Source organism: Heteronotia binoei, chromosome 9, assembly GCF_032191835.1.
Source record: "Heteronotia binoei isolate CCM8104 ecotype False Entrance Well chromosome 9, APGP_CSIRO_Hbin_v1, whole genome shotgun sequence".
NCBI classification, from domain to species: Eukaryota; Metazoa; Chordata; class Lepidosauria; order Squamata; family Gekkonidae; genus Heteronotia; species Heteronotia binoei.
In genome coordinates this window covers 36,750,857-36,766,648 of record NC_083231.1, presented here as the reverse complement: position 1 = coordinate 36,766,648, position 15,792 = coordinate 36,750,857, and the positions used below count along the sequence as shown (strand labels likewise).

The 15,792-nt window shown below is 42.1% G+C and overlaps 1 protein-coding gene across 2 annotated transcripts in view; it reads right to left on the bottom strand.

The window, feature by feature from the left end:
• Window positions 1-15,792, bottom strand: part of LOC132577048 (uncharacterized) — a 43,910-nt gene that overhangs the window by 17,585 nt on the left and 10,533 nt on the right. For both annotated transcript variants that reach the window (XM_060246475.1, XM_060246476.1), the window contains exons 10-18: window positions 13,031-13,189; window positions 12,649-12,772; window positions 11,877-12,086; window positions 7,582-8,462; window positions 6,770-6,909; window positions 5,706-5,834; window positions 4,092-4,423; window positions 1,995-2,128; window positions 269-397 (exon numbers count right to left, since the gene is read on the bottom strand). In XM_060246475.1, the coding sequence (XP_060102458.1) occupies window positions 269-397; window positions 1,995-2,128; window positions 4,092-4,423; window positions 5,706-5,834; window positions 6,770-6,909; window positions 7,582-8,462; window positions 11,877-12,086; window positions 12,649-12,772; window positions 13,031-13,189 (2,238 nt within the window). The remainder of the gene's footprint in view (window positions 1-268; window positions 398-1,994; window positions 2,129-4,091; window positions 4,424-5,705; window positions 5,835-6,769; window positions 6,910-7,581; window positions 8,463-11,876; window positions 12,087-12,648; window positions 12,773-13,030; window positions 13,190-15,792) is intronic.

Sequence of the window (15,792 nt, the reverse complement as noted above, 5' to 3'; positions counted from 1 at the left end):
GTGACTGCTCTGAGACTGAGATTCATAGTATAGGGCAGGATATAAATCCAATATCATCATCATCTTCTTTTGACAACTTTGTTCCTTTAATCTGGGCTAGCAGTTTAGACTGCTGGAGTCCACTTCAGGGTGTGAGCAGGAACAGGTAGAAAGGAAGTTGTCACTGCGGCTCTAGACAGAGAAAACTGGGCTCTTGATTGAAACTGTGCTGCCTCCTTATTCTGATGCCTGCCATTAAGGACACAACAAGTACTATTTTAAACAGTACCTGAAGATTACCAGGAAGTACTCCTTAGTTACAGCCACATCCTCAACAGCAGCCACTGGCTCTTGGCTTTTCAGCTTAGCAACTACTTTCCCCTTTTTGCCACTGAAGACCATTGCTTCATTTCCACTTCTATAAAAGAAAATATTTACGGACACCATCATGCTACGAAAGAAGAACACAGACAGTACTTTTCAAACAGCAATTTTCAAATGAAGCCCCATTTTGCCTGCAAAGCTGCAAGCTTCTAGAAGTGGGGCAAGACTGAATGGAAACAAGACGTTTGCAGACCCAGTTGGCAGAAAAGAAGCGGCAAGACCTAGAGAGTCAGTTGCTATAACATCAGATCATGGTTTGGCCTTACATGAACAAGTCAAGTCTAGTGCTCTTAAACCCCCTTATCCATCTGTGCCCCCTTACCCACCTGTGAATTAGTAGATTAATTCATGTTTTACACAATTTACCTTTGCATCCAACCTGTTAACTATGGTTTCCATATGCCCTCCAAAGCAGGATTGTAAACCAAAACTGGATTGGGATGAAATAGATAACTACACTTCTAAACAGGAAGTGAATGAATGGACATACATGAGGCAATAAGAAGACACTAAGAAAGGCGAACACATCTGGCCACAAGGATTGCTTCTGGGGTGCCTAACCATGATTTGGTATCATGTGAACAGTATCCTTGGCTATTTCCACATTAGGGTTGCCAGGTATGTATTGGAAAATACCTGGAAACTTTGGGGGTGGATCTGGGAGATGGTGAAGTTTGGGGAGAGGAGGAGCCTCATCATAATACAATACCATAGAGTCCACCCTTCAAAGCAGCCATTTTCTCCAGGGGAACTAATCTCTGTCAGCTGGAGATAGTTTTAAAAGAGGGAGATCTCCAGGCCCTACCTGGAGGCTGGCAACCCTATTCCACACTAAATGATTGTTCTATATTTTTTCTGTTGCCCTATGCCTGCAGCTGAAGAGCTCCCAAAAGTGCCTTCCGGACTGGTTGGTTTCTTCCTCTTTTTCCTCTACTGTTTCTAATTTGGCAAACCGGGCTTTCCTCTTCACATTGGATATGATGAAGGATCACATATTTGTCCCTGTTTCCCCACACAAGGGGTGCTCTCCAGACCAAACTTGCTATTCTTTCTATTTGTTAATTTCACTATTTTGCCATTGGATTCTAACTTTGCACTATTCTGCATGCTTAACCACTGCCCACCAGCTATGTGTAGCACTGTTCACTGTACCCCATTTCATCATCTAGTTTAAGTGTGCATGCACATGAAAGATTACATGCTGAATAAAACTTTGTTGAACTTGATAAGGAGTTCAAGGAGTTTTGTAGTTTATTTCCCAAATGCCAGATTTCAAAACACATTTTTCAAATTTCTGAATATTTTATGTTCACTGGATTTAGGGCTGCAGTTATACATGTTATGTAATTTGCAATGTAGGAAATTTTTTGACTAGAAATGGAGGTGTGTTTGTGACACTGAAGCTATAAAGTAGGAAGATGCTGATAGGCAGAAACAGATATAATTCTGTGCTGCAGAGAGTGAAGGAATGGTTATGATAGACAGTAAACTGCATGGTTCTCAAGATGGATTAGCCAAAACTGCCTAACTTTTCTTAATGAAATATGTAACTCGGCATGCCTGAATCCGCAGGGTTTTCCTGTGCAGAGGATTTTAATAATTCGCTTTCATACTGTGAATTTCTTACTAACCTATAGGCACAGAGAACATATTCTTTCACAGAATTCTTTGATACCAGAATAGAACGGTTCTTGTGCATTGGTACTTCTTCTGTCGAAAGGAATCCTTGGTGGACCAGTTGACACGAACGTGTTAGATCAAAAACCTTTAATAATATAGCATGAAAATGAGTTGGTTTAACTTGCTGCTCATCATTTCATATACATTCAAAGGCACAGTGTGCACCTCTCCCACCTTATGCTATAAGCCCAGATCATGGAAGAAATGGATGAGAAGTAAAAGGAACAAATCTGGATCTGCAAGGCCACCCTGAATGCTGGAAAAAGCTTAAATCCTGTGGATGTCTTCCACTACTCTTAGAGCTACATCTCCCCTCCCAGACTTTAACAAGAAGGGTAGTGAAAGAAGTACTTTTCCCCCTTTCTCGCAATACAAGAACTCATGAAACTCAATGAAATTACTGAGCAGTCAGGTTAGAGTGCATAAAAGGAAGTACTTCTTTACCCAAAGGGTGATTAACACATGGAATTCACTGCCACAGGAGGCAGTGGCAGCTACAAGCATAAACAGCTTCAAGAGGAAATTGGATAAACACATGAAGCAGAGGTCCATCAGTGGCTATTAGCCACAGGGAATTGATGGAACTCTCTGTCTGGGGCAGTGATGCTCTGTATTCTTGGTGCTCGGTGGGAGGGGCAGCAGTGGGAGGGCTTCAAGTGCCTGGCCCCACTGATGGACCTCCTGATGGCACCAGGTTTTTTGGCTACTGTGTGACACAGAGTGTTGTACTGGATGGGCCATTGGCCTGATCCAACATGGCTTCTCTTAGTCCTTCTTCAAGCTGAGATGGGTGTTTAGAACTGGTAAGAGACCATCCTCTAACACAGAAGCCCAAGACTCAAAGTTGCTGGAGCTAACTGGACTGCCCTGTGAGTGCACCCACCTCCATAAGGCCCATGTCATTGCTGGGGGAGGGAGACAGAATGTCAGTTGACCTCTGGGCTGAAAGGTGGTGTTCGGTACCGATCAGGGAAATTTCTCTGCTGCAGGCTCCTGGTAGGAAAATGCAACAGAGAAATTTTCCTTGGAGAAGTAGTCAAAATGCAACCCCTTGGCCCACAGAACAGCTGAAAAGCTGCATTCTGGCAGAAACGCATACACCACGTGTGGGGAATTTCTCTGCTCAGCTACAGCAAGATGAGCTGGGTATGGCAGCACTTCAGTATTTTCCTGCTTTGGTAACTGTCGATAGCAGCTTGGAGGAAATGGAACAAATGCAATGAGCTTTTCCCAAACCCAAAGGGAGGAATGCTTGCCAGTTGAGGAGAGGACACATGGGTTGGCAGACAGCTGCTCCTCCAACTTTGGGATGGTGAGGAAACTGACTGCCCCAAACCCTAACTTGAAGATGCCAAAAGAGGAGGAGACCATCTAAGCTAGTGGTGGCCAAACTGATCCATCAGCCAACTTGGAGAAAGCATTTGTCTCTTTAAATCACTTTGTCAAGCCATCCAGTGGCTTGGAGAATGGCCAGGGGTGGCCAAAGGTAGCTCTCCAGATGTTTTTTGCCTACAAGTCCCATCAGCCCCAGCCATTGGCCATGCTGGCTGGGGCTGATGGGACTTGTAGGCAAAAAACATCTGGAGAGCTACCGTTGGCCACCCCTGGAGAATGTATCTAAAGTTAAAGTTGCTTTCTTTCCACCTCTCCCTCCCTTCCCCATCTTCCTTTCATCTTCCTTCCTTTCTGCTCTCAGACATCTGACATTCATGTCTTGTGGCTCTCAAACATCTGATGCTTATTCTTTGTGGCTCTTATGTTAAGCAAGTTTTGCTACCCCTGATCTAAACACTCTTGTAGGAGCGGAAGAAAGATCTTCTGGTCTGCTGGTTGGAGCTGGCTTGGAATCCAAGGGGAAGCCCCTTCCCTTGTTACTGTTCTGAAAGAAGTACCTGACAGCAAAAAGAAGGAATTCCTTCCCACTTATGAAGTCTGCACATTTTTGACAATAATGTACTAGAATTAATTTTTAAAATAAAAATGTATTTTTATACAAGCTAACATCGCTGAAGTGCAAATATTTGTGCGATTAAGAAAAAACAGCTCACCTGAACCATGTGGTTGCCATTAAAGAAAACCAGCAGGAGCTGTCCATTCATTGCAGATGTTAATATTGGAGTATCTAAAAACTCACCAGCTGCGTATATTACTCTTTTTGAAGAAAGATCCCAGATTTTGATGGTGGTCTTGTCTGACACGGCCACCAACCTGTTCTCCAAACACACTGCAATAGCACTGATATTCTTTCCAACACCATGCAGAGTAAAGATGACTTTGCCAGCCTGCAAATCCCAAAGTTTCAAAGTCCCATCGCAGGAGGCTGTTGCAACTATGAGTTCTTTCTGGGTTTCTCCTATTGCGGTAATCTTGTCCAGGTGACCTAGAGATTCACGGCAGCACAATGTTCAAAGCAGAACTGCTCCCTCCATACCCCCACCAGAATTGTTGACCTTCCCAGTAGCTGAGATAAATAGGTGACTTTTAAAGGTATGCTACTGCTGTCAGTTCTTTTTGTTTCGGTTTTTATTATATACAGGGCTATTTTTGTAGGAAAAGCCTTGCAGCAATTCATTTGCATACTAGACCACACCCCCTGACATCACCATCATTCTGCACAGGGCTTTTTTGTAGAAAAAGCCCAGCAGGAACTCATTTGCATAAAAGGCCACACCCCTTGACACCAAGCCAGCTGGAACTGCGTTCCTATGTGTTCCTGCTCAAAAAAGCCCTGATTATATATGCTCTAATCTTGTTCATAGTACTGTATTTTGCAGTGTATTTTTTATGTTTTAATTTTCATGCTTAGAAGCAAACTGTATACTTTGGGGGGTTTGCTGGGTAGCAATATGGCTACACCAATAAAATACTTTGACTTTTTATTTCAGTTAACAGAATGGGTGCTTTGAGAAGATTTGTCCTAGATCCCTAAGCAGTAATTTGTAATCTGGTGGGCAAACCTTTCATACAAGTGAATGCCAAAACACTGGGATTGGTATTGAAAATGCCCTACTTCTGGAAGATGCCAACTTTGCATCCACCACGTGAGACAGACTCTTGAGCAGGGCTTCTCTGGAAGATCATAAAGAGCAAAAATCTTAATAAGGCGTTTCCTTAGATAAGTTGGGCCCAAGCCACTTAGTGCTTTAAAGGTAAAAACCAACACCTTGAATTGTGCTGAGAAACACAAAGGTAAAAGCAATAGTGCAGTTCACAGAGCAATGGTATATTAACCTAAGAATAAATGGGCAGCTGACATATCTGGACAGTCATCAAGTATAGCCCCAATACAGCACAAACATTATTTTAATGTTCACTGGCTCATTCTGTAATGGACATAAGCGCATACATATGCTTAAAGAGAAAATGGGTGCTGTTCCACGAAATGGGACTCCTCATGCTATAGCTGCTTCTGTAATAGGTTCCTCAGCACTCAGCATGGTATGTGCTAATTTTCAGTACAATATCACACAACATAGTTAAAAATGGCCACTACATTAAAACTATATACTTGTCAGAATGGATATAAAGAGTAACAGAAACTTTTTAACTTTTAAAGATCTTAACCTTCAGTTTCTTTGGGGACCAATCCTATGGAAAATCAGGGTTCTTGGAGGAACTACAAAGAGTAGTCAATGATGGCTCCTAAAAATTAACAGTCTCACCTGTCAAAATGTCACAAAGAAGTCCACCAGGTGGTATCAGACAAGATGTTGAAGGTATAAGGACAGGAATGGAAGACTTCAGGCACTGAGACAAAAGGGCCGACAGATAAAGATATTTTTTGGGATCACCTGAATCAATAGGGAATAAAGTGTACCTGTAATTAAACTGAAAGACGGGAAATGTAAAATGATGCAGTTTTTACTCATGTCACTTGTCTCCAGTCAAGTGCTGTGCTGATGTCTCCAGTCAAGTGCAGTGCTGATGTACAATTTCTTAAACAGGAAGAGCTAGCTAACATTTTGCTTTTCAGTGAGAAATCACCATTGTTTTCTCTGTTAGAATTTAATACCCACCCAGCCCCAGAACTGGATCTTACAGTACTTTAAACTAAAGTGTGTACATTTCTAAGGTCTGTATTTCAAAGCTACCTGAAGGGTTCTCCTTGACAATGCCTGGCTATAAAAGTTTATAGGTCAAGCCTGGGCAGCTATTTAGTTGAGGCCTGGCTTAGCTAGTTTATTATTGTCCTTGCACTGATTTGCACCTCCAGCCTGCTGGCTCTTCTGCCACTACCCTATGTCTTCTAGGACAAGCAGCCTAACTGCAATCCTTCCAGTCAGTGAACAATTGGGTGTGGGACAGCCCCTTCCCATCTGAGGCCTTGAATTCTGAACCAATAATTCTTTTACACTGCACGTTCACCATCCTACAAAGTTGTAAATAGGGTTGCCAGCCTCCAGGTGGGGCCTGGAGATCTCCCACTTTTACAACTGATCTCCAGCTGGCAGAGATTAGCTCCTCTTGCTGCTTTGAAGGGTGCACTCTATGGCATTGTACCATGCTGAGGCCCCTCCCCTCCCCAAACCCCGCCCTCTCCCAGATCCACCCCCAAAGTCTCCGGGTATTTTCCAACACAGACCTGGCAACCCTGACTATAAATCACATTTTGCTTTGCCAGTGATCCGGTGCTTACAAATAGCAGCTGTAACTTGTCAAAAGAGTAAAGGCAGATGTCTTCAGAAAACAAACATGCAACACATCCAGATTTCATATATTGCAGTACCTAGGGTGACCAGTTTACCTGCTGCCACAATCTGACGGAGGCGACCTATCAACTGGGAAGCCATCTGACAAGGGTCTTTAACTAAAACTTTCCTTGATAGTTTTAGAACTTCACTTAATAAAGCTAAATCAGGGACAGTCCTGTTGGAAGAAAGAGTTGTCATATTCTTTTTAAAATTTATTTACTCTGTTATCATGCATTTACATTTAGAAAAATATGTTGCTTAACTACTTTTTTTTTTGAAACACAGGATGAAGAAGAGGATGGAAATTAAATTCAAAGCAGTTTGAACAGAATGTAATTGCAAGTCTAATTTGAATGTAACTTTAAAGTGGACTGTTAAATAGCACAATTGACTGCATTTATCATGTTAAATTAGATGCTGATAGGATTTTAAATGTGCTGAGTAAATAGGAAATCTAGATTTGTATTCCACTTTTCTCTCCAATAGGACCCCAAAGTGTCTTATAACATAATTTTCCCCTCCTCCATTTTACCCTTATACAGGGCTTTTTTTGAGCAGGAATGCACAGGAACGAAGTTCCTCTAGCTTGGTGTCTGAGGGTGTGGCCTGATATGCAAAAGAATTCCTGCTGGGCTTTTTCTACAAAAAGCCCTATGCAATACAATGGTAATCCAGGGTTGTGACCTAATATGCAAACCCTGAGAGCTAGGCTAGACTGAGACAGTCCTAGGTTGCTCAGTGAGCTTTCATGGCAAAGTAAAGATTCAAATATGGGTTTCCCAGGTCCTAGGCTAGCCCTCTAATTGCTACACCATGATGTATAGATTAAGGCTCTCTGTGAACCCACCTTTCTGCACTGATGGCTGCTCTGAGATCATCTTCTATGCTATTAATCGACAAAGCCTGGGATTTGTGCAAAAGAAACTCATAATTAAACAGACATTCTTTTATTAGAGCCATACAATTCTTTGATTTGATGAGATGATATGGAGTCCCGAGGAGTTTCCTCATGTTGAATACATAGCTAATTTTGGATTCTTTTTTCAAAACCCAGGCTAAAGGCTGAAATGTAGACACATCATTGTGTTTTCTGAGACCATGTGATATTCTGCCTAGATAGTAGTCTGCGAAGGTGGCATGTAGTGAAACCTGGGAATCCTGTGTTTTGAGGTATCTTTTTAGGCAGACATGTTTCAGAGACGTATGGGCCCAGCTGAAAACATAACTGTTGTCACTTCTTTGCTCTTTCAAGTGCTCTCCAAGATCATCCAAAAGCTTCAACCACAGTACTAGAGGGAATGCTGAAACAGTCACATTTTGAAATTTAGCTATTTCTTGAATTACTGCCTCATCCATTGACATAAGATCAAGCAGCTCTTCCTGTGTTATACCATTTCTTGAAAGTGTCACATAAGCAGCCATCTTTTTCATAACTTGTTCCCCATGGACTTTTTCCATTCTGCTCAGAGTTTGTGTGTACAGGCCAGGTATATTTTGAGGAAGATACACCTTGGTTTCTGGACTGAAAGATGACCATAAACAGGACTCCTTATAAGCACAGGATACATAAAGTGGCAGCGGGCAGGCTGTACAGGCGTCCATTAAAACAGCATGTTGGTGACCAGAGAGTCTTCGGCAGTCCTTTTGTAACCGGGAACTTATTATCTCATTGATTTCTCCAGATGTTAAAGGAGGTATTTGTAGAATGCTCTCTTTTACTGTCATTTTCTGAAGAAAAGGAACATTTCAATTACCCTTTAAACCCAAATTAGTTCAATTCAGTCACTTAACAAAACTATGGTTGAATTAAGCCAACTTTGGATAGTATAACTGTCTGACTATGGGCTAACTCCACTAACAACAGTTGGTTAGGACACATCGAATAAGGGGCTTGGATCCTGCCTACAGCTTCTGTAGACAGAAGGATTTATGTCTTTGGAAGGGCAACTTTCCTGCCTCCTCCTATTGCAGCCCAAAAGCCCCCCTGAAATGCTACTCCAGGAATAGCTGGGGGGGGGCGTGGAATAGGAAGTTTGCTGCCTGAGAAGGGAAGTGACAAAACTTATGCCCACACCATAAAGTTTTTACATGTAGAAACTTTAGGGGGGGATCTACCCTGGAATCTAAAGCCATGATTTAAAGATGATTTATTAATCATCATTAGTCTTAACTAATGATTACTACTTACTCAAAGCCAAGGAGAATGTGGCTCCAACACTCCACATGAGAGGGAGCCCAGTCAAAATGGTCTGCCCACAGAGACTCATGAATCCTACTGGATCCCAGAATACTGTAGGAGATTTTAGGATTCCAAACACATGCTCTGTTGAGGGCACAGTAGAAGTGTGGAATGTGAAGCTCCTTGAAACTATTTACAAAGTTGTCCCTTGTTGACCTCCCCCACCCTTGAGATGAAACTCAGCCCCCTGGTTCACCACATAACTAAAAAGGCACTGGCAGAGAACTCATACTGAATCTGACAGATCATGCCACAGAGCTCATTGTTAAGACCTATGAAATGGCAGTGCTCATGGCTAATAAAGCTTACTTCTCTGCTACTATAGCTTCACCTAGTTCACAACTATCCCAGTGGTTCAACACCTACTGACACCTAAATATGAGTCTTTACTGTCCAAGGTACTGAAAAGCAGCTGTGATACTTTTGCCAAGGTTTTTTTTTCTTTGCTTATAAATTCGATGAAATTGCTGAGCAGACAGGTTAAAACGGATAAAAGGAAGTACTTCTTCACCCAAAGGGTGATCAACATGTGGAATTCACTGCCACAGGAGGTGGTGGTGGCCACAAGCAACCACCTTCAAGAGGGGGTTAGATAAAAATATGGAGCAGAGGTCCATCAGTGGCTATTAGCCACAGTGTGTAGATAGATAGATAGATAGATAGATAGATAGATAGATAGATAGATAGATAGATAGATAGATAGATAGATAGATAGATAGATAGATAGATAGATAGATAGATAGATAATTTTATTTATATCCCGCCCTCCCCGCCGGAGCAGGCTCAGGGCGGCTAACAACATCATTCAAATTACCATTATACAAAAGTCAAAGTTACATTTAACATTAAACATTAACATTAAAATTCTGATAAGTTTAAAATTAATTAATTAAATTGATAAAAGTGCTAATGCTATTTGTTCTTTATGATGGCGGTAATTATTAGCAATTTCTTTCTACGTCAGCGAAAGCCAGTCGGAAGAGGAAGGTCTTGCAGGCCCTGCGGAATTGTTCAAGGTCCCGCAGGGCCCGCATTTCCTCTGGAAGTTGGTTCCATAGGTTCGGGGCTACAGAGGAGAAGGCCCGATTGCGGGTGCATTGCAGCTTCACCTCTCTTGGTCCGGGGGTGGTCAACAAGTTTTTTCCAGCTGACCTCAGTGCTCTCTGGGGTTCATATGGGTGTGTGTGTGTGTGTGTATAATTTTTTTTGGCCACTGTGTGACACAGAGTGTTGGACTGGATGGGCCATTGGCCTGATGTAACATGGCTTCTCTTATGTTCTTATTATCAGGAATATGCTCTGATTGTGTTAGCATCAGGCACTTTAAGATGAAAACTGCTGATGCAACAGTATGTAACTCCAACTATACTAGCTAATGAGAGGCATGTGAAGCTAGTTAAGTGGGGTGTAACATGATTGGCCAGCTGCACCATAAGAACAAGGAACCTAACTCTTAATCTTTGTTGGGTTGATGAGGAGGAAGGACGTGTTGGAGAAGTGGAGAGCTATTGTTATCAGAGACTGTTACTCTGTCCGTTTGACTGATGATGGTAATGACCCTGGTATGTGTAAACTATTCTCTGGATTTGTGACTGTGTACTTCTGACCTGGATGAACTGAACTAACTGTGCTTTAACTATCTTGGACTGCCTTTAACTACTCTTTTGCTGTACCCCAATACAACTGTTTCAACCGGCTTACTGAAGTTGTGTCTTTGTAGACTTTTTCCTAGAGGCTGCACTTATCAGCATACTCATACTGCAGAACTTCCACGCACTACTGACAGATTGTGATGTCAGTTGTAACACAGGTAGACCAGAATAAAGGCCTAATACACCACCTGATAGTTCATCTGCTCTGAAACCTTTTCAGTCTGGCTTCTGACCAGGTTAACATATGGGTCAGAGACAGCTCTGCCAGATTTACCTGATGACCTCTGTCTAAGTGTAGTCAAAGGCCATGCCTCTGTTGCACTTATTTAATTTATCTGGAGACTTTGATATAGTAGATCATGCCATTTTGTTGAGGAGGCAGAAGTAGGAACCACAGGATGTGCACTGAACTGGTTCAAATCATTCCTCACAGACAGGACTCAACTGGTTGCTATTGGAAACAATGTTATCTTCAGTGCAGGATTTATCCTGTGGATTAAGGATGGGCATGAACCGAACTACAAATGATTCATGCTAAAAATGGCCAATTCATGGTTCATTCCAAATGGGCTCGTCTGATCCCACGATACCCAAACATGAACACGAACCAGCCTTTAAAGCACATTAAGGGAGAGAAAGAGTCAGAGCTTCTTTTGCCTAGTTCCCTCAATCACAAAGCACCTTTAAGGCCAACAAAGTTTTATTCAAAGTATAATCATCCAGCCTTTCTCTCTCCACTCAGCAATCTAATAGGCATCCCAGTCCATCATAACACACAAATTTCAGGCATCTGCAGCCTCATTTTGTCTTGGGATCATCAAGGAAGCAAGAGGATCTCCACTGAATTTCATTACTCAAAACCAGTTCCTCTGCTCTGCCTTTAGCAAACTTAAGGAGAACAGATATGCCATTAAGGCACCGAGGGGCAAGTTAGATGGGCACACAAAGGCTTGCTCTACTCTGTAAAAACATTAATGTCTATGCCCATGTGGGCATTCCTCAGGGGGACAGGATTCTAGTACACTATACTTATTAGAGCTATGCCTATGATAGAATCAAACCCCTTGAGTCCCCATTGAGTTAATGGCTTTTAGATTCCATTAAACTCTTAGATAATTTTGCTGCAACAGACTAACATGGCAACCTGGCCTGAACTTATCAAACTTCTCTGGAATATTTTACAGCTTTGGGATATGTGGATTTAAAAAAAAACCAAAAACAAACCACCAACCCTATAAAACACAGATTTACCTCCAGTTCCTGTAAATGGGGAAAACTTGATTCAGTGCATATGGAAGCAATAAAATATACATTCTTTGGTAGTTCAGTAGGTATCCAAGAAAGATCAGCATTATTCTCCTCTAATAATTCATCTATTCCATCCAGACATATTAAAAGTGGCTTGTCTGGTGTTGCAAATTCCAGTAAAGAAGCAAACTCTTCTACCAGTGCTTTGAAATCCTTTTTGAAAAAAAACACAGTAAACATTTTACCCAGTGCCAAACAAGTAGGCATTCTGTACTTTCTGCTGGGAGATAAATAGCTATTATTAAATATCATGATTAAGGGATAAGGTACAGAAGCAAAATGTCAGCTCAGCAGAAACAGGGGACAACAGGGGACTCCTAATGGCTTGCTGAATATTCAAAACAATCCATAAGCACCTGAGAGGAAGAGAGTTTCCAAAGACATGTCTGATCATTTCAGAGATGGGCTGTAGGCTTGATGATGATGATGATGATGATGATACACATGCGGATTCCCCACCCCCCACCCCATTGAAATTTTCGCAATCACCTGCTAGGAGATAGAAGGAGAAAGGTTGTGCCTGGATTCTGTGCCATCATTATTTGATCAGCAAGGTACTTAATCTATAGGTACTTTACCTATTTGAGGTCACACAAACTACACTTTCTTCATTAGCTGTGTCTTGGGGGGGAAATAGAGGGCAAAGGGAAGAGCACTGTAAAATGCAGTGTGATTATTCCTAAGGTTTAGTAAGAAGCAAAGTTGAACTGGTTACCTTGGATAAAGTAACAGTGACATTGTAAATATCTGCTATCTGATAGCAAAGACTCAAGAGAATCAGTCGGATACTTCTGCTTTCACCAGTGAGACCAATAAATCGAATTACAACTCGGAGGTTCCTGCATTAAAAGGGAAAAACAGCAACAACTTTGAAATAGGTCTTTTTAGCTACTAGTAAATATATCTTTCTGCTCTCTTGATCCTGGTAACATCTGAAGAAATTCTCACCAGCTGTTAGAAAATCACAGTCTTTAGAAATAAGAAGATGCTACTGCATTCTTCCAACTCTTTGTGACAATTGCAGGCGCCACACTTTTTAAGCAGTGTATCTGATTTCCATGTCTCCCTTGCTGACAATTAACATGACAGAGCCTTACCCAGAGATCCAGCTAGAAGCCAGTGTGGCTGCCTTTGCTGAGAGGGTACTTTTCCCACATCCAGCTTCTCCGCAGATTATAGTTAATCTTCTGCTTGAAGATGTAATAAGATTCTTCAGCTCACACAAAACTGTTTCTCTACCTACCATACATTTAACCCTATTTGAGAGGGAAAGACAAAACAAGTACTAAGTTTTCAATGTTTAGTTATTACTTTAAATCACAGTACAGCAGCTAAGAAAATGAGCCTCGTCCAAATCTTCAGGATGTAAGCACTCATAAATGAGCAAATAAAGTTTCATTCATACAGTTAAATAGTTTTTCAGTTATTAGAAATCTGTGGAAGACTGCTTCTTCTATCACATTACTTCCTACAGAGAGACCATTCAAAGGATACACTAGAATACATTTAAATATGACCTTTGAGAATCAGTGTGGTGTAATGTTGCATGAGGACTGGGAAATGCGGGAACCTATTTCATAGGGCTGTGGCGTGCTAAAACTGGAGCTACATTCACTCTGAAAACCCAACATTCTTGCTTTTAGAGTATATAGGAGAATACTGTATTTGTTGTGTGTTTCTCCACATGCCTGATCTATTACTTTGTTGTAACTCCATATAACTAGCAGTTTCATAGGTTGCAGCCACAATAGCATTTCAACACTGGTTTTCAAGCAGCCCATGAGTTTCCCAGCCAGTGGTCAAGCAATCAAGTGTGGCCAGAACACACTGCATTTAGCCCAGCTGGCGACTGACATACTGTGGTAGTGGACCTTGTGCAGAAAGCCAAACTAAATATAGTGAGTGGCAGCCACATGCACATCCTTTGGGTATGCTGTAGGTTGATACAACTTGTAGTTGATGTTAGGGTTGCCAACCTCCAAGTGGATCCTGGAGTTCTCCCATAATTACAACTGGCCTGCAAACTATAGAGATTAGTTCCCCTGAAGAAAATGGCAGCTTTTATTCCTACTGAGCTACTTTCCATCCTCATATTCTGTCCTTCCCAAGATCCAGGAATTTCTCAACCAGAGTTGGGCAACCCTAGTTGATATAGACCAGGGGTGGCCAGACTGTGGCTCAGGAGCCACCTGTGGCTCTTTCACACAGATTGTGTGGCTCTCAAAGTTCTGCTGCCCCTGTCGGCCAGCTTGGAGGAGGAGGAGACAAAGAAGAAGATAGATTTATACTCCTCCCTTCGCTAGCCAAAGGAGTCTCAGAGCGGTCTTCAAATCTCGTTTTCCTTCTCCTCCCCACAAGGCATTTCTCTCTTTAAATCACTTCTCCAAGCCAAGCCAGCCAGCAGCTTGGAGAATGCATTTAAAGTTAAAATTGCTTTCTCTCTACCACTCCCTCCTTCCTCCCATCTATTTGCTTTCTTTCCACCTTTCATTCAATCATTCCTTCCTTCCAGCTCTCAAACATCTAATGCTCATGCCTCACAGCTCTCAAGCATCTGACATTTATTTTATGTGGCTCTTACATTAAGCAAGTTTGGCCACTCCTGATATAGACTGTTTGAAAATCACAATTGCCATTGGCTGATACAGTTATGTACATTTTCAGTTCCTTCTGCAAGGAAGGAACAAAGCATACAAATGCTATGATCTGTGGCTAGCTGCATGCCACACTTATGGCATAGCATCAGATGTTATTCTAGAACTAATACTAGTGCACCTGGGCAGCAGCACTACACGAGTGTGCTTGTACAGCATTGGTATGGGAGGGGGGATGAGGGCCCAGCACTAGTGATCCCAAATGTGGTGTCCATGGCCATTATAGAACTTGCCAATGTGTTTCCTGGTGCCCATTTGCTTCTTTGACAAGCATCTCTTCTCGAAAGCAAATAACTACTCCTGGCTTTCTTCTACTTCATTATAGCAAGAGATACTTTGTATCTGCAGGGAGTACCCATTCAGAAGCAGTGGTCTTCATCATAGGATGCTTGGTTTGCAACCTCCTAACATTTTTAATTGGCTCCACTCCAGCACCTGAGGGCAGCCATTCTGGGTGATGCCCACCCTCAAAATTGTCCATAGGCTCAAGAAGTGTCCATAGGCTCAGGAAGACTGGGGATGAGCATTCCCTCTAAGCTGTTAGTGTGAGCTAGCGCACATTTTTTTAGCCTCCAGCTCACACATTTTTGTCTTGGCTCAGGAAAAATGGCCCCAGAGCAAGCTAATTTATGCAGTAGCTCACAACTTTAATGCCAGTAGCTCACAATTTTTGCTCACAAGATTTCACAGCTTAGAGGGAGCATTGCTGGGAACCCCATCCAATACAACTTGGTACCTGAAGCAGGGAAGTCAAACCTATGGTGGTAAAAAATAACAATAAACTAAGTAAATGACAATTTGCTCCCCTTTAATGGTTTCCCAAAATTTGCCACCAAAGGAGGCTTGCCTCACCATGTCTAATGTAGAGCAGCACTGGGGGACACTGTTGAGTATCATCTACATAATCCCAAATTCTATTATGTTGGCAGCACGGAAGAAATTACATGTAATGGGCACAACCTCTCCTTATAGGCCTATGACCTGGCAGTGAGCTCTTGTGTCAATAACTTTTTCCCTAGTGTACTCTTGTTCTTTCCTGAATGAAAAGGCAGATCTGTACTGCACTGGCTTGGCACTTTGTCAGTACAGGCAGTCAATAAGGCTATTCTTATTTTCTTTAAGTTACTGCCAAATGTATATCAGATAAACACTTCTCATTAGTTCTCACCCTCAGCAAGGGAAGGGAGCTACTGAATTTTTTCCAA